At 40.5% G+C, this 18610-nt stretch overlaps 1 protein-coding gene across 2 annotated transcripts in view; it reads left to right on the top strand.

Moving 5' to 3' along the window:
- The window catches only part of ST8SIA5 (ST8 alpha-N-acetyl-neuraminide alpha-2,8-sialyltransferase 5), a 48793-nt gene extending 32910 nt beyond the window's left edge, over positions 1–15883 (top strand). For both annotated transcript variants that reach the window (XM_066569000.1, XM_066569001.1), the window contains 4 exons: positions 1445–1589; positions 3931–4043; positions 7449–7541; positions 9069–15883. In XM_066569000.1, coding sequence (XP_066425097.1) covers positions 1445–1589; positions 3931–4043; positions 7449–7541; positions 9069–9531 — 814 coding nt within the window. In that variant the 3' untranslated portion in view covers positions 9532–15883. The remainder of the gene's footprint in view (positions 1–1444; positions 1590–3930; positions 4044–7448; positions 7542–9068) is intronic.
- Positions 15884–18610: the final 2727 nt, after the last annotated feature.

Consider the following 18610-nt stretch of genomic DNA (forward strand, 5'->3'; position numbering starts at 1 on the left):
GGAAAGAAGAAAAGCATCCAGGGCAGGATGGGAGGTGGAAAAGGGAACCTTATTCACAAAGCTGCTTTTCCCATCTACATTTCATGTATGGGGGGGGGTTTAGTTTTTGGGGTATTGGTTGTTGGTTTTTTTGGGTTTGGATTGAAGGTATTTGAGATGGTAGTTTATGTTTGGATTTAAGTGCTTATTATTTTTAATTAGTAAAACAGTTTCATTACTGTGAATTTGGCAGCTTTTTATTAGAAGGCAGAAAATGGTTCACAATCTTTTGTTATATGGTTTTTTAAGACTAAATACTTAATAAGAATTTACACTTAGATTATTTTTTTTCTTTTAACTTAATAACTGATTCTAAAAAGTTTGTAACGTGGATTTTTTTTTGTCTAATTACAAAATGTTACTTAAACTTACAAAAAGAAGGAAGAAAAGCATGAAGAGAAACTTAGGACGACACTTTGTATTTTTTATTTTGCTTCCATCTACAACATACTAAAAATTTTAAAACTTAAATTTTTTACTAAGTGATACACTAATTTCTATAATTTATTTTACACTTTTGTGGATTTTAGTCTATTTTGAAGTCCAGGAAACTTTTTAAATGAATGAGGGTTAAAGTTAGTGCTCCCTTGGGGGTTAGGATACTCTAGAGTAGACAGAGAAATATTTTCTGTGTTTTAGGTTTCTGCAATGTGAAACACAGCAAAGGGATCAGAGCTGAATGTTTTTTCTCTCTTACTCTGAATCCCACATTTGGGATTTTATGCAAAAAAAATTTTGGTCGTTAGTCTGAGATTTTTGATTTTTAGGCATGACCAGTTTGCCTGGCACCAATCTGTCAGGGCCACATCACCTTCGTGATGCACACATGTGCAAGGCTAAGGGCAAAATTAAGATTTTTGAAGTTTTTTTTTGTTGTAGCCAAAGTGTGCTGTGCTCCACAGCAGTCTGTCAAGTGGGGCAGTGTCTTTGGGTATTGCTGTGTTTAAATACTGCCCTGCCACATTTCCATGTCTCCAGAGGCACTCTTGAACTCCTACATTTCCTGCCCAGTGATGAGTGTATAATTCATGAAATGGTGAAGATGTCTAAAGCAGAGAGGGACTAATTCACTGATGTGGTTTTGCCAGGATATGGGAGGTAGAAATTCATCTCTGGGGCTAGAGCAGGGCATAATTTGCACATGAATTCCCCACAGCCTAGAAGAGACAAGTATAGGTATCTAATTTACTCTCTTTTCTTTTTGTTTTGCCACAGTTTTCTCAATCTAAGAAAATTTCTCCAAATCTGAAGTTTTCTGAATGAAAATCTAGCAAACCACCATTTTACCCATCCCAGAGCTAAAAAATTTCTTTTTGGTGAAAAATACCTTGTTAGGAGTAACAGCAATTACAAATCCTGTGTTATGCCATCAGCTCCTTAATCTTATTTCTTTTTCATTTCACAGGTCTACTCTGTCAAGGTGTTGCAATGCCCCATCCTTTCTGTTCACCACCCAGAAAAATACTCCCTTGGGAACTAAACTGAAATATGAAGTGGACACGAGTGGAATCTTTCATATCAACCAAGAAATCTTCAAAATGTTTCCAAAGGTGCCTCTGCCCATTTGCAGGATCAGCTTCACTGTACTTGCTGCATTAGGCACTGTCCTACAGCCAAGCATTTAGCACTTGTTTGACATTTCTACAGAATTCACTGCTTATATTTGATATGAAAATCTTTTTTTTTATATGATATTTTAGATGATTATTCTGTTTTCTGGTGTCATCTGCAAAATATATACATACACATTCATCCATATATATATATATATATATATATATATACATATACATATATATATACACACACACACACACACACACACACACACACATATATATATATATATATATACACATATATACATATATACACACATATGTATGTAATTTCCTGCAGAATATTGCTGACTTAGGAGCAAAGTGGATAATGAAATTAGAAAGCTAAATAAAAGAGATACTGATTTATCAGAACTCTTTCAAAGTATAATATTCGCATATAGTAAATCCAACATTTGAGGGTAGGTCTGATTTTCTTTTTGGCATGATTATTTTATAATTCCTATTCACGATGACTATTTTTATACTTATTTCCCTTCACAGATTATCTGTGAACAGGCTTCATAATTTTTAAATGTATTTATCATAATGATTACTCAAAGCCTTTCCAGCAAATAACACTTGACCTCCAGGGGTACTCAAGGTTATAATCAGTGGGCAATTCCCTCTGCACAGAGTGGCTGATGAGCAGGAATGGACTGATATGGCTGCAGATTTATCACAGGGCACACCTCTTCAATTTAGAGCAGCATACTTGGAGGGGGTGGCTGAAATTGATCCCTTTTGAAAAGTCAGACCTATATTCAGGTTAAGTACTTAGATTTGTGCCATTGAAGGCACAAATCTAAGGGTCCAAGCACTTCTAATCCTTTGGCTTTCTCAGCACTGCTGAGAGGAAGGGAAGTGTTGTTATCTGAATGTGCACATGAGGAGCAGGGGCAGAAGCAGGGAAAGGCTGGGATCCAGGAAAGCACTTTGGCATCTGGAGATGTGCAAAGAACGGGTACATCTAAATCCAGGACTATTATCCTCAAAACCCTGCCTGATTAGGCAGATGAGTGCATCAGTCTGAGCACCTGAGATCTGCTAGGTTTGTCCTGGATGATCAGGATGCTGCAAAGGCATCATTGCATGCCAAAATGCCTTTGGGAGTCACTGGGCAGTGACCAAAGCCACCCTCTGCACAGGAGCAGGGCTGTAGCCTCTCACATGTAGGAAATAAAGGGCTGAAAACACAGAAGCAATGCTGTAGGAGCGAGAGCCTTGTGCTAAGCATGGACACCTGGCTTCTGATTTCCCTTCCAGGGCTGCCAAGGGACTGTGTGTTAAGAAATCACTGCATAAAGCACAGACAGCTCCATATTTCCTCTCTGTCAGACAGCTGCTGCTTTTCTCAGACAGGTGTGATTGCATGCCCTTTTTGCCTCATGGCTTATGGATGCCATGGAAAGATCCTGGGAATAATCACCCAGAAATGTCAAGCCACTCTTGTATCCCTCTGTATTTTGCAGCGTGAGATTATTGATAAAATATGTATGTACCAAAAACGAGCACTCTCATGCTTATGTAAGCACATCCCTACATATTCATAAGGTGTAGCATGGCTCAGTTCTTCGTCACAGCCCTCTCACCCTAACAGCCCAGTTTGTTCTCAGGATGTGATTTTCACTCTCTGGCTCCAGCAGCAGCTGCATCTCTGTGTGAAGGCAGGATTTTTCCCAAAGATTACAGGAGGATGCATCATCCACAAGTCCATAAAGGTGCCTGACCAAAGGCAGTGCTGGTAGTGCAAATGCTAATTAATAATCATTAACACTATCAGTACAGTTACTGGTAAGCAGTAAAATTTGGCCTGCTTTCTGCAATGTGCTGTCTGACAGACTTCTTGGGTTTTACTGGCTGCCCTGGAGCTCTGTGTGCAGACTTCCCAAAAGCAGGACACCAGAGCCTGAGGAGCCAGCAGTTTGCAGGCAGCTCAGAAAACAGTGCCTGAGCTACACTAATTCATGGTTTGTGCCCTCACGTGGAAATCAAAGGGGAAAGCAAATGTCTAAAATTACTCCTTATGTTATTGAACCTGGGGAAAATGAACAGGTTATTGGGGGTTTTTATTACATTTGAGTTTGTTGCCTGTGCCGTCTCTAATTGCACAGCGAAATATCCCGTCACTTTGTGTAGAGGGAATATTGCACCCCAGAACCAGTGTCCAACATCCTGTGGTTAATGCATCAAGGTGCAGCTGCAGGGGAAAAACAAGAGGAAGAAGTGAAAAGGGGGCTTGTTGTGTCCATGTTTTGGGGCCTTTAACTGTTTCCTTGCTGTGCTGTTGCAGGACATGCCGTACCACCGCTCCCAGTTCAAGAGGTGTGCAGTGGTTGGGAATGGAGGAATTCTGAAGAACAGCAGATGTGGCCGGGAGATTGACAGTGCAGACTTCGTGTTTCGGTAACCACCATGGCTCCATTTTCCTATTATTTTTGCCTTTTCCAATGACAAATGGAACATTGAGAAGCTATTCTCTCTCGCATGGAAACATGACATTTGCTAAATTGGCTGTGTCAAGCCTGCTTCTTGCACAAAAACCTGTATTTCAAAAAAACAACCCCAAAATAATAATAAAAAAAAAGCAAACAAAAAAACCCCAAAACATCTTACTTTATAATATATTTTTTTAAATTAAGCTTTGAGGAATTATTTCTCCCAAACTCCATGGGGTTAATCTGACTTACTGGCAAAGTCTGATGCTCTCTTTCAGGATATCCCCTGCCACTGAGGTTGTGGATTTATCCTTCTGTGGATATTACTCTATAAGCAGTGTCCTATGAGCTTGGGCATAATTTTCTAGGGCAGATCTGAGCCAGAGGTACAGCCTCTATTGAGTGACAAGCAGCTTGGTCAGATGTTAATAGCTCACAGCTGATGTGCCTCAGAGGTGTTTCTGGACTGGTGCAGAGCTCAGGTGCTCAATAACAGGATTTACTGTAATCAATAATCAATCCAGGGCCTCCAGAGTCACCAGAATAACCTTAAAGGTTAAGTGTCTTCACTGCTCCTCACTATATGTAGAATTACCCAGGTTTTGCATAAACTGGGATGTCCCACGATGAGTGTCCCTGGATAAGAGAGTCTAGCAGCAGTTTTATAATCCTTAATATATATGAGAAAGATTTTTTTTTTGTTATTCATATGCATGACTAATCCCTCTCTAAATCCTGTTAAGCTCTTTGCCTGGGTCATGGCATGTGACCGCTAGCTCACAGATTCATGACTTGCTCTCTAGAAAAGAAAAATCTCTTTATTTCAGTTGGCCTATTTTCTGATCTTGGGTATGTTGTTGTCAGTTTAGAATAACCATGTGTAAAACAATTAATTGCTCTGACTTCACACCAGCAAAAATTAGATCAGATTTTGGTTCAGTGCAGTCTTAATTTAATTTGACATCATATGAGAAAATTTTACGTTCAGGATTCATTATTTTCAGACCCCTGTGTCTGCCTCCTATTCCAACTTTACAGAAAATTATTATCTTAGTTTTCAATGAAAAAAAAATCTGCGAGAAAGTCCAGGCTTCACATAACTTCTTTTTTAAAAGCCTAATATATTCCATATGCATTAAATAATTACTGTAGATTCTCTGCTGTTGTGTTGGATCACAACCATAAGTATGGATGAAAGGAGCAGCCCATGTGACACACAGAGATGGCAACCTTTTAAGAAGAAGTTGAAATATGTCTGGCAAATCTCATTTGTCTTTAAGGACTTTTAGTAGAGGTCCTGTTTTACCACTGTTACTCTTCCTTGGACAGTATCAAAACTGGCGAAAAAAAGAGGAGATCATTACAGAACTTAGAAACTGGGTTGTGTTTGGTAACTGTAACAACTAAACAGAGGTCTAGTCTATAGAACTGGAATATGAATAAATATATCCATGCCAAAGAAAACCCTGGTTCACCATCTCAAAAGTATGGATGATGCAAAAAGATGCACCAGTGTTTTAAAAGCCAAGGTCAGTTTTAAAGTAAAGCTTGTGTTCAAGGTCAGGTGTGAACGCATCTGCTTTCCAGTCCACCAAAGTATCAGGAATCATCATCTTGGCCACCAGTGAAATTATATAAAACATTTCACAAGTGTTTATGGAGCCCTGATTACATTAATTGATACCTTCAGAACACTTAGGGAAATCTTTTCTTGTGGCCAGCAACATGCAGCCAGGATTGTTCTGTGAAGTAAATTCAGAAAGCAACCAGTTACAGTACAATAGAATATATAAAATACTCACCAGGATTGCATTTACCAGTAGTTATTGTCTGTCTCCATCTACTGGCCAGAGGGGACCTCTGTGAATTTAGAGATGGGACTGCTCTCTTGGTGAGGATGAATTTTTGGAGTCTTGTGACAAAAGTACAACTTGTGCAGATGGGACCATTTTTATAAGGCATTTTCACCTTCAAAAAAATTCATTCACTCTTAGTCCCGGTGTGAATTTCTTGTTCAGAAACATTGAAGCTGATTATCTGAAAACCCTTCTCAAATATCATCTAAGCACACTGCCCAGTGCTAAGTGATACTGGTAGTGCCCAAGGACTTGAGTGGCATGACCCAGCAGAAGAAAGTACTAGAAATGGCATTGTCTATTAAAAGAATAGCCAAAACCAATTCTCTGGCCAGATAAAAATGAACTATCTGTAAGGTGGATGTGAACCTTTTGCATGTTAAAAGGACTTTGGAGCAATTTTGTGCATTCTTCTGCTCCCCAAGCTGTCTTCTCTCTTTGACTGAGAAATTTTCCTGTCAGCTGAACTGTGGTATTGTGAAAACAGTAAGCATGTCTTACCCTAAATATCATCACAGTTTTTGCTCAGCCCTGTTCTTCAGAAATAAGGCCAACTTTGAAAATTAGGAACAGCAGTATCTTTGAGATGTGGGCGCCTTAACAGTGATGGTTTTAATTGAGGCTTGCAGGTCACTTCAAAAAGCTTTCAAAGTGTCACTCAGTGCCTAACTCAAGCTTAAATTGAGTGTAACACCAGTTACAAGGCCATTTTATCCCTGAAAACACGTGCTGAAGATTTTTTTCAGCTGGATTTCCTCTGGAAGGAAAGACAGCATGATAACTTGTGAGTGTGCATTTCAGTAACTTCATCATCTCTTGAGAGATGCTCTAAATTTTGTGAGATGATGTATCTAGGACAAGGCCAAGGTGAATGGAGGCTGGGCAAAGTCAAGGCTTGCAAATCTCACAAGTTTGCTTCCAAAAACTTTGATGTCCTGTGGTGAACTTGTAGAGTCAGAATTGCTGCTATTACACCATGTTGGGAGATGCTTATAAATGGAAAAGGAAGTGAAGCAGATAGTTTGGGATTAATTAGGTCTGGATTGATTTCTCTCTTGTGGAATATTTCCCCTAAATTCTCCTGGGTATAAACTGAAGCATCTTAAAGGCAGTGTTTTACATATAGTTTATTAATTATTAATTATTGAATACATCTCAGCTACTGCTCAGCAAGCCTTTGATTTTATAGGCTGATTGGCCTTGGAACTTCAATCCATTTTGCATCCTAAACTGCCAGAGTAAATAGGTAAATTGCTGTTAGGGAGGCAAAATGAGCCTTGGCTACACCTGCAAAGAGGGATAATCTCTTACAGGTGAGGGAATAAGAGAGGTCTTCACACAGCCCTCAAAAACTTGTTAGATTATTGCACAGTTTGGGCATCAACATGTTTTGATACAATTTTAAATTCTCACTCTGTTTCTAGATTTGTTGCTTGGCAGAAATGCTTAAATAAATTTTATTTACTAGTCCTGAAAATACATTTTTAAACTTTCTTACTAATTTCTCTTTTTTATAGATGCAATTTGCCTCCAATATCTGAGAAATACTTCATGGACGTTGGGGTGAAGACTGATGTCGTGACTGTCAATCCCAGTATAATCACTGAGAGGTCATTTCTGGTTTTTTTTGTATTTTCATTTCTCTTGATTTCCCAAATCTACCTTCAACTTAATTCTGTTACATAGAATTTTTTACCAAATCCTACTTTATACCATCACTATGAATCATACATTTCATTCTGACTTGAATAAGTAACAAGTTGTAGAAATGTGTTAAACACTTAAACCTGCACTTTGATGATAGAAAATGGGAAGGCAATGAGCTAAAATCAAATTACAGAGCCATCCTTCCCCTGCTCTGCTTGCAAGTCCCAGTCAAACATCTTAGAAACATTCAGGGTGAAAGAAACTGGATCCCACCTGAAATGCTGAAGTCATAGAATCAGAGTCATCAACTTTGGAAAAATAAGATCATCAAGTAAATAAAGTAACACACATTGTCACATATTTTAAAGAAATGTCAGTGAAACTTTACTGTAGACAGGATTGACTAGGTGATTTTCTTTTTAAATTTGTTAATTTAATGCCCTAATGCTACCTTGTGACATTTTTGGGACCATAAGGCTCATTAATGCTTTCCTCTCTCGATGAGTTCCTTTTCTCAAACAAGACAAATTAATTTGTTTGACTTTGGATTTATTTTAAAAATGTTACAGTTAGACATTTTAAGCACTTGCTAGCTTTGGTGTTGGCCACTTTTTTATACAGCCCTGCACTACATGGTGCACTGAAGAGGGTCCTTGATCAGAGAGTCGGCTGAGTAACGACAACCACACCAATGTGGCTACATGTTGTTCTCTTTTATTTAGCAACTTTGGCATATTTATTCCTCTCTATACATTGTCTCACACCACTAGTGATTCAGGCTTATTGGTTAAGCAACTATAGTTACATACACATGTTAATTACTGATTGGTTGTCACACTGTAAGCATCTTTAGCTAAGGTGTGCCAAATTAGCAGTTTCCCACAACGTGCTTGGCATCTAGTCTTGGCACAATGCTCATTCTTCCTTGTTGGATCCATTTGAGGTCGGAACATGGTATGTCTTGTTACGAGGACAGTACATGGTCAATCTTGTCCTGAAGACAGCACATGGTCTTCAAAGTAACTCTGTAATCTGCAGGCCAGGGTTGTCCAACTCATGTAGGAGCACAACATGGCCCTGTTCTGCTAAAAATCCTTCTACAGTGCACCACGTAGCTTGGAAAAATTACTTACTTCTAATAATACCATGAGAAGCGTGGTATTATTAGAATCAGAAATGGCCACAAGGTTATTATGAAGTTATTATGAATTTTTAAATTTTTTTAAATTAAAAAAATTAAATATTTTTAATTTAAAAAATTTTTTAAAAAGTTATATTTTTAATAGTTTTTTAGAAGTATATAATTTCTACCCCACTTTTCATGCTGATGCTGTAGCTACGAATCCAAGTACATTCCCGTTGATAACAGGAAGCCATCAACGGGAAGAATCATCTCAATTATCCCTGTGTCGGAAATATTTCAGTAAAAGCCCATTGGGTGTCTCTTGCTGGGAATGGACTGACCATCACTCACACCCTCTCCCCTCCAGATTCCACAAGCTGGAGAAGTGGAGGAAGCCCTTCTACGACGTGCTCCAGGTGTACGAGAACGCCTCCGTGCTGCTGCCGGCCTTCTACAACACGCGCAACACGGACGTGTCCATCCGCGTCAAGTACGTGCTGGACGACTTCGAGTCCCAGCAGGCAGTCTATTACTTCCACCCCCAGTATCTCATCAACGTCTCGCGCTACTGGCTCGGCCAGGGCGTGCGGGCCAAGCGGGTCAGCACCGGGCTGATCCTGGTGACTGCAGCCCTGGAGCTCTGCGAGGAGGTGCACCTCTTCGGCTTCTGGGCCTTCCCCATGAACCCCTCAGGGATTTTTATAACTCACCACTACTACGACAACGTGAAGCCTCGCCCCGGCTTCCACGCGATGCCCTCGGAGATATTCAACTTCCTCCACATGCACAGCAAGGGGATCCTGCGGGTTCACACAGGGACCTGCAGCTGACAGGGACACTGCCAGAGTGTGGCGGGAGCTCGATGGCCTGTGTATGGTGTAGGAGGTTTTGTTACACCCCGAGATTATGCAATAATTGTTTGATATAAATTTCCTCAAGGCGTTGCATCCCATAAGATCTAGGACACCAGCATCTTTCCTGCTAGCAGAGTTGGGTCCGTAACAGTGTAGGAGAAGCAAAACTCCTGTGCCCCAGGGTACACGCTTTCCTGGAAAGCAAGTCAGAAAAGAAGCACATTTACAATACATTTAGGGATAAATAGAGCACATTAATATAGTTATCATTTCACTATGGAGAAAAGCACCAAACTTTTGAGGAAAAACAGAGGTGGAGAATTTTAGCATAGATTATCAGACTTTACATAGGTTTCTGAATCGAGTACCTTGGGGTATTGCCAGATGTTATTGAACACTCTGTTCTCTGGCCTTTAGATTTTTGAAAATACTCTTTAGCATTATAGCTTAATGGGGATATATAACTTAAAATCTTTGTTCTGTAATGTCACAAAGTGTTGATCAAAAATAGCAGATAGATGTGTTAGGAATAAACAAAATCACTTTATGAATTTTTTCAACCAGGATAGAACAGAATGTTGAACTCCCATTCACAGCAACAGGTAATCTGTTGAAACTGTGTGAATCATGTTGTGATACTGTTTTAGAAATAGTTTCTTCTTCCTTCTTGCGCCTTGCATTTCTGTGCTCCTCTGCTGATTGTGCTTCCTTTCTCCTTGTCTGTGACGCTTTCCTTCTGGCTAACACATGGCAATGTGCGCACTTCCTCCCACAGCCACCATCTCAGCATCACACTGGAGTCCTTGATGAAGAAACAGGTTCCTTCACAAGGTTTTCTTGAGATGAAGAGCAAGGGGATTACATAGTTATATTTTACAAGTTGATTTTTTGGATCAGCATAAGATAGAAAAAAAATAATTTCCTCGTTGATTTTTATTAAAGACTTTGTAAAAGTATCTGAATGTTGATTCACTGTTGTACAGATTGAGTTAACACTTTCAGGTATCTGTAATATGTTAATGTCAGGAAATGAAGTTAAAATTCAGAGAAGTTATTTTGTGGCTTAGATTATGATGCTTATTTTAAAATTATGCATCTTGAAATGTCAAATGTCTTAATGTGGCGTTTTTGTATATTGAGAATGTTATTAGGATAGTAAAAGGGCTGGTGGTGTATTCTTTAAATGTCATCAGTGTAGCTCTGTCAGGTATGCCTAGCCTAATTTTTCACCTGCTACAGTTGACAAAATCCTGGAGCAGAAAAGATGCCAGAAGTTGCTGGAGTTTATTTTGTTGTAGTAGGCTGCTGGTAGTTGCCCTTTCATACTGGTATGACTGCATACACAGGAGGTGAGGTTTGCTATTCCAGCTGTGCTGGCATAGTTAAATGAACAGAGATTCCCTGTCTAGGTTCTTAGTCTGAAGCACTAGGGCTGTTGCCTTGTCTTGTCTTACGTAGATTACAAGATCTTTGATCAAGGATTTGAAGTTTATAGTTCTGTATAAGGGATATTTTTTTTTGTGGGAGGCCAGTGGGGAGAGGGTTTAAATGCAAATATGGACTTGGATTTTGACTTTGTAATGCATGAATGCACAAAGCTTCTTTTAAAAGCCTCTGTGCTATGCTGAGAGCTGTGCAAGTTGCTCACACTACAGATAAAATGATCACAAAAAAAGTGAAAGCACGTTGGTCACCACTCCAAAAGTCCCTGCTGCCCAGCAGTGACCTGGGTGGTATGTGAGAGTGCATTTTATTTACACTACACTCTTGAGGTTTGATTGCCTTAGAAGCAACCCATATCCTTGGTGAAGGTGTCAGAACTCACCTGGGAAACACCAGCCAGGGGCAGGTGAAGGACCAGTGCTTAAGCTTAATATATTATTTGTGGTGATGTGTTTTAGGTCTTAGAGTCACACTGTATGTTATTGAGCACCCCCTCGTATCGTCTACCTGTGAAATAGGCAGCATCCCCATCAACCCGCAGGTGAAATGGTTTCCTTGACTCAATATGCAAAAGAGATCTTTGTCTTTGCTGTGTTCTGTAAATTTGTGTGCAAAGGGCTTTGACAATGAAGTGCTGTGATGAAAGTGCTATTTAGAGAGCAATGTGACACTGCAGGTTGGCCGTCTCGCTGTGCATTAAGTTTTATGATAACAGTAATGACTCTGAAGCTGGTACTTAGAGCCCTTACTCCTTATTCTGCCTGAGTTTGGGACTAGTAGTAGCTCCAGGTTTGCTTTGCTGCTGCTGCTCTGCTAAGGTTACCTTCTTTAGTAAGAGATTTTTCTTTACCGTGGTGATGGAAGTGAACAATATCAACTGAAAGGAATCTGATACATTGCAAAAAGCACTTCAAAAAAGATGGGAAAGCACTTGAGAAGCATCCATATGTTGATAGAAATAGTGCAAATCCCTCTTTTTAGTTGCAAGAAATCCTTTTGGACAGACAAAAGGATAAGCAGAACTGAATTTACAGTTAATCTGTAAATACAGGGTCACAGACATCTCCTTTCCATTGTTTGCTTCATATAAATGAGCAATGTAAATTCACTGTAATAAGTGCAGTGTTACTGTGTCTAGATTTTGATTGCTTATAAATCTATAGCTACTATATTTTTTTAATGATTTTAAGAAGTGTGTGCAGGTTACTTGCACATATGCACCAAAGGCTTAATCTTGCCACATTTATCTGAAAAGAGCCCCCATTCAGGTGGGTGGGTATTTTATTTGTGTAGGGACTGCAGAAACAGGCCCAGATATTTCTGTGAAGGTGTACATAGCTGTACAGTTAAGGAGTGATTTGCAAGCCAGAAAGATAATTATTGAAATATATATAAAATAGTCCTTGAGATGAAATACATGTTGCAACATGTTCACTTTCTGATTCATTTTTCAGGTGTTGCTCAAAAAGTGATTGCAAAACTATGGCATTTGTCAGAAATGCCATATGTAGAAGGGCTTTTGCAGAAAGAAGGACACTCCTTGGTTTCTGCCATCATTCTTTTGTGTACTGAGCATAAGAAAATATTCTTTTGACATCATTCATTTGTCTGAATTTGGGGCTGGTTTTGTTTTCCCTTCTCCCATGAGGTCTAAGCTCCAAATGTCCAATCTTAACCTCTGAACAACGGGATATATGAGTGATAAGAAGTGACTGTCAGGTGTGTTTGCTGCAACTAAAGGATGTGTGTAGCACATTATGCTTTCCCAGAAAAATCCCCCCCACCAATAATTCTGATCTGTCCATGAAGGAAGGCTGTCAGCTGTCTGGTACCACATCCTGAGCTTGAGCTGTAATCTGAGCTCTGCTGCTGAGGATATGAAGCCTGAGACAGGCAGAGAGAAAATGTTATGGTTTAATCCCCAATCCCTCACATTATTTAGGAGAATCCCTTAAGAAGTTCCTGATACTGCATACAGTGGCAATGCAAGTTGAGTTGGAAATGATAACTAGGACTGCTTTGACTTTATTGTCGGGTCAACAGAGGAGGCTTATGAATCTGCCAGTGCTGTCATCAAAGGGAAGGAAGTATTTAGCTGGAATAGTTTAGCTGATTGCTTTTGATTCATGAAATCCAACTTTGCTGTTGGACAGAATGGTTTCAATGGCGATAGGGCCATTATAATATTTTAGCATATTTCCTGTGATTGCAGCAGAGTTGTCAAAGCCAGCTCATGAATTGCAAAAGGGAGAACCATGCCATGACAGCAGCAGCTCCTTCTGCTGCTGTCTCAAGGAGGAGAGGCACCGTGCTGAGCAGGTCTCTGGTCTCCCTGAGAAACAATGTGAAAGGAATACAGGAGGCTGCAAGCACAACTCTGCTCCAGAGCCTTTAGTGCCCTGGAATAACACAGCAGAGACAAGAGGTGAAGTTTCACAGCTCGCAGCAATCAGGGGTGGCTCCTCCAGCCCTTGAAAAATCCACCCTCTTGCAGGCTCGGCTGACGATGAATTAAAGGTGACTCGGGGTGGCCAGATGTAGTGGATGGAAGGAAATCAGCTCCAAGAATAGTCCCCTCTGTGGGTGTTTGGTGAATCAGTGGAAGGGCTGCTCCTGCTTGGAGGCAGGAGCACTGGTGGTGACGCAGCTGCGTGGGTGCTCAGCCCTCCCTGGCAGTGAGGAGCAATCTCTGCTGTGTCTGGGGGGAAACTGAGGTGGGGAGGCAGGGAGTCTGTCCTTTCTGATCTTCTGAGGCCACTTGCCCACTAGTCTGCTTGGGTAGTGAATGTGACGTGCTCTGAAATGGGCCTTTTTCCCCACCTCACTCTCATTTGAGTGTGAAGAGAGGCTTGGAGCTTTTTACAAGTGTAGGAAAAAGGAAACAGAAAAATTTGGCAATCCCTAAAGGGCCAAGCTACCTGGGAAATTCTGGAGTGAGCTGAGGTTCCAGGAATAAAGAAGTCAGTATTTATGCTTAGGGCCTTTACAAAACCCAGTGAAGCGTGTGGAAATTTTGTGTGCTCCAGAAATGGGCCTTGATCATGGGTAAGATGAGCAGCCTCTTTTTCCCCCCTCACTTGATTTCATACACTTTTTAATATGCTTTAGATACAGTGCAGCAGCAATACCGCAATACCATGTTTTTAATGGTGTAAGTAAAGAACAAGCTTCTCTGGAAGCAGAAGTGTTGTGACTGTCACTCTCCCTTCCAGATTCCATCAATTCATCTTTTCAAACTCATCTATGCAAAGCATTTCATCGTGGTGGTGTAATTCACACATGAGCCCCCTGTACCTGGCAGTATGTATGTGAACCACAGGCCTCAGGAAAAGGGTTTTTTCTGCTTGCTTTAAAATACCAGTGTGGAACTTGTCAGTGATATGAATGTGTTGAAGGCAGGATGCAGCCCAGTATCTTTAAAGCCACCACAACATTCACATTTGGGTTCAGCAGAAAGAGAATTCAGGCCTTACATCAGTGCTCATAAGCCAAGCCAATAACCTGCATCTCCCAAAAAACCCACCCAGATTATTATCATTTTGTGTCTTGTTATCACCCTGTCTAATGTGGGTGAGCCTGCTTGGCATCCTTTGTTGTCTGCATGGTATTAAAAATTAAAAAAAAAAAACCCAAAAAACAAACAAACAAACAAACAAACAAACAAAAAAAACAACAAAAAAATAACCAAAACTGATTCTATTCAAAATTGAAATTGTACTTAAGTGCTTTTAAAAATAAACTTAAGGGAAATCCAAATGTACGAGAGGCATTGGGTTGAGGGAGCCTGGGTCCCAGGCTGTCAGCACCTCCAGTGCTCCCCAAAGCCCTGAGCATCCAAGAAACATCAGAAATGAGGGACTGGGCCACAGTGGGAAGCTTGAAGTAAGACAAATCTGCCTCAGTGCTTCAAGGATTGAAAGATGTAAATATGTTACCAATGTGTCTGACTTTCTCTTTAGAAGCCATAGATGTTCTCAGTGTTTGATCTTCGGGTAAGCTGATGTACATTTTTGACTGTACTAATCACTGTAAAATGTGTTAGCATGTAAAACAGTGACAAATTAAGCCAGAAAAATCAGATACTGCATTGGCTGGTTCTTGAGATGTTTGTTGTACTTGAAACTGTCTGATGGACCAAGACACTGAAGTATCTCCAGTGCTCCCTACAGCTTGTGAAGACTCTGGTAATTGCCTTCTTATCAGTGTGGAACAGGCAGAATTAATCCTTATTTGTTGGCATTGTGTTGGCCAAGTGACACACACTTAGGTGTGCATTCGAGCCTGTCCCCTTAGAGATGAGGGGAGGGAGAAAAATCCCTTCTCTGTCTGGGACAGGACAAAAATCTGGAGACTTTTCTCCATTTCTGGGCTCTCCTTGCTGTGAACTTTGAGGTTCCTGATCAAACCTCTGCATTGAGCCCATGTAAATTGTACTGAGCAACTGCTGCCTGTTGAGTATATCCCTGGTTTTCACCTGGTGGGAAACAAATGCTTATTTTGGGAATACTGGAGTAAAACTTTGTGTCTTCATTGTAGGGGAGCTTGGGCTATGACAAAAATAAAGCTGTTTGTTGTTTCTGTAAGGCCGTGGCAGTGAGGGTGGAGAAATCCATGCAGGGACATGTTGGTTTTATGATGATGTTAATCTCTTGTGTCCTTTGGCTGACCTTTATTTTGTCGACCTTACACCTTGTAATTTTGGCTTATTATTGTTTCTGTAGCTGTACTATGGTTGTGATAGAAAGCCTATCAGTTGCTGTAAGCCATAACTAGAACAGTAATCAGGGGTTTTTGGGTTTGTTTTCTTTTGGTTTTTTTTTGGTCTGTGTCACTGTGTTTGGAAGATGATTTAATTCTATTGAATAAACAAATCACTTCAACAGTTTTCTGGGAAAGGCAATCTTTGGGCCACTTATTGCGCTTTCACACTGATTTTGTATTTTCTGCTGTTCTGTGTCCCTGAACAGGGGGAGTTGGAAGCTCAGCTGGTAGAAATTGGTTCACAAAACTAGAGAATGTCACTGTGGAATTATATGATGACAGAGCATCATTTATAGAGATATATAAAAGTATATTTAGAGTTATGCAACCATACAAACTGAGAATTTGGTATTTTGATCACTGAATACTCAGTATATGTTCTGGACTGTTGTCTACACAATATCTAGACACAGTAAGGTCATTTATTACTGCAAGTAGCAAACAGTGCACAGACAGCCTTTGAAAAGTCTCTGCAATCCCTGGGATTTGCCTACTTACACCTTCCTAACAGCTCTGTCCTTTACTGTCTTCATCCTTTGTACAAAATCATCTTCTTTGGATCTGGTCTGTCTTATTCAGCCTCAGTCTTTCAAGCTTACACTTCCATCATTATTCTCAGAGAATTAAAACATAGATGTAAAAATATTTGTGGTAATGCATGATAGCAGATGAAACAACCATCTATTTTTTGAAAGTGGGTATTTTCCCAATTGCCATTCTATTGTTCCTAGATTATAAACTGAAATGGGAGTATGTAACAGAAATAATACAATCTGGGTGTTAGTGCTGGTATAAGGAAAATGTAAATGACTTTGAAGATGCAGAGCTGTGGTGAATGCTGGAGGAATTAGCCCTCATTCTTGCTGACATTAAAACTGATGGATGCACTTCCTTCCCCCAGATGCTTGTGATTATTGTTAGTGATTATTCAATCAAGGAGAGGAAGCATGTGGAGAGGGAAAAATGAATAGACAAATTGACACTGGATGATATAATTTCTGTCTATCACACTGCAAATTGCTCGGCTAAGCAAGCAATCAAAGAATGGTTAATTTCCTAAAGCCTGCAGCATCCGTCATTTTCCTCAGTGGCATTTGCAGCCTTGGCTCCCAGAAAGTCTCCATAAAAAGCCATAGTGAATTACAGAGATGTTTCACCACAGTCTGACAGTGCCCAGAAGTGGGCACTTAGGGAAAGAGCAGAAGAAACAGGGGAAATAATAAATGGCCCTTCTGCTGGTATTCCCTCAGACTGGTATTGACAGCTTGTATTTTTGGCCTCGGCAGTGCTGTGTGGTACTGAGTCTCAGATTTCAGCTCTGTGCTCATGATGAAGTGGTTCCTTCTGCTCTTACGAGCTCCCAAGGGTGCCCAGCAAGATGTTTCTGGGTTGTGGGCCCAGCCAGATGGAGCCAGGGTCAGTACTGACCCCCTTTTCCCAGCACAGGCATCACAGGGAGCACCTCTTGGAATGAAAGTTTTATGAATTTCTATTCATGTTCTGCTTTCCTATTTTTTTCTTTTTTTTTTTTTTTTCCCAGCACTGCTAACCCAAATCTACCCCTGGGTGGTGAAGTGCTAGCAGTCAGGTAATTTTATCACTTAGTTGTTTTCTCACTCTACATCTTCAGTCATCTTTTCATCATCACAACATATCTGGATAGAAGAATAAACATTTTAATCCATAAAGGAACTACCGTCCATCACAGAGACGTAAAATACTATAATAAGTCTGTATAAGTACTGCCACCAGCACTTTTTTAGGTGGAGAAGATGCTGTTTGCAAGGATGTCAGCACTAAAGCTGCCTATGAGGAGGGTTTGAGATCCCACTCAATTTTTTCTAAACCTTTAAGCTTTTGTTTCAGCAAGTTCAGGTTTTAGCCCTGAGCTGAGAGCACGAGCATTTTGCTGAAGGTGAATATAGACTTCTGTGGACCTCAGAGACAATAATGGAACCTCTGAGTTGTGCAGAGGTCCTTGCTGCTGGGGTAGCTGGTCCCATGGTGGAATGACAAGACGGTCTTGGAATTTCACTGAATTCTTGGGATTCAGTTCTGTCTTTTGTGACTCCCCAGACATGCTGGTGAATTAAGGGCCTTCCAGATACATGACACAAGGTGCTCTGCCAGGCCTGAGAGAGCGTGACGAAATTAATCCACAAAAACCAGGTTTCTCTAGGTTTTATTGCATCTTTAGAAATAATAAGGGCTGAAATCCACCATTTTCCCTTCATGGGGAATATTTTGTTTATTTTTGCAGGGAATAGATTTTGTCAGCCACAAAAACAGCCCCACTGTCGGTTTTAGAAGCCTTTCTCTCATGCTGGGCTGAGAGTCAGGTTTTGGAGAGTGAAGTTCACCCTTCCTCCAGACAAGGTGAGTGAAATGCCATCGAGGTGTCTGAGCTGCTGTCTGGAGCTTCATGTGAGCATTTTCATTTGCTGAGTGGCACTTGGCCATGGTCTGCACTCAGGTCAGGCAGGCAAATGCCTTTCAGGTGCTGGAAGTTAATCTTGGTGTATTTCTAAGCACGTTATTTCCCTTGAGAAGTGCTGAGGCACTGAGGGAGCCTGATAATTTTGCAAATAATTTGCCATCTTTACTGTTCAACACAGACACCAGCAGGTGATAAAATGAAATACTGAGTCCCTAATGCCCTGATCTTAGGAGGTTTCCATGAGCATGTGGTGCAGGATGATAAATATGGGATATGTGTCCCTTCCCTCTGAAAAGATTAATTAAATTTTTGACTTCCCATCTAGGTGTTTCATGAAGTACTGTGTACTCAGAATGGGTTTTGGGGATTTTTCTTTCAGATCTGTCTCCCCAGTCACGTCTTTAATAAATCTCT

This window comes from Molothrus aeneus, chromosome Z (genome assembly GCF_037042795.1).
Source record: "Molothrus aeneus isolate 106 chromosome Z, BPBGC_Maene_1.0, whole genome shotgun sequence".
Taxonomy (NCBI): Eukaryota; Metazoa; Chordata; class Aves; order Passeriformes; family Icteridae; genus Molothrus; species Molothrus aeneus.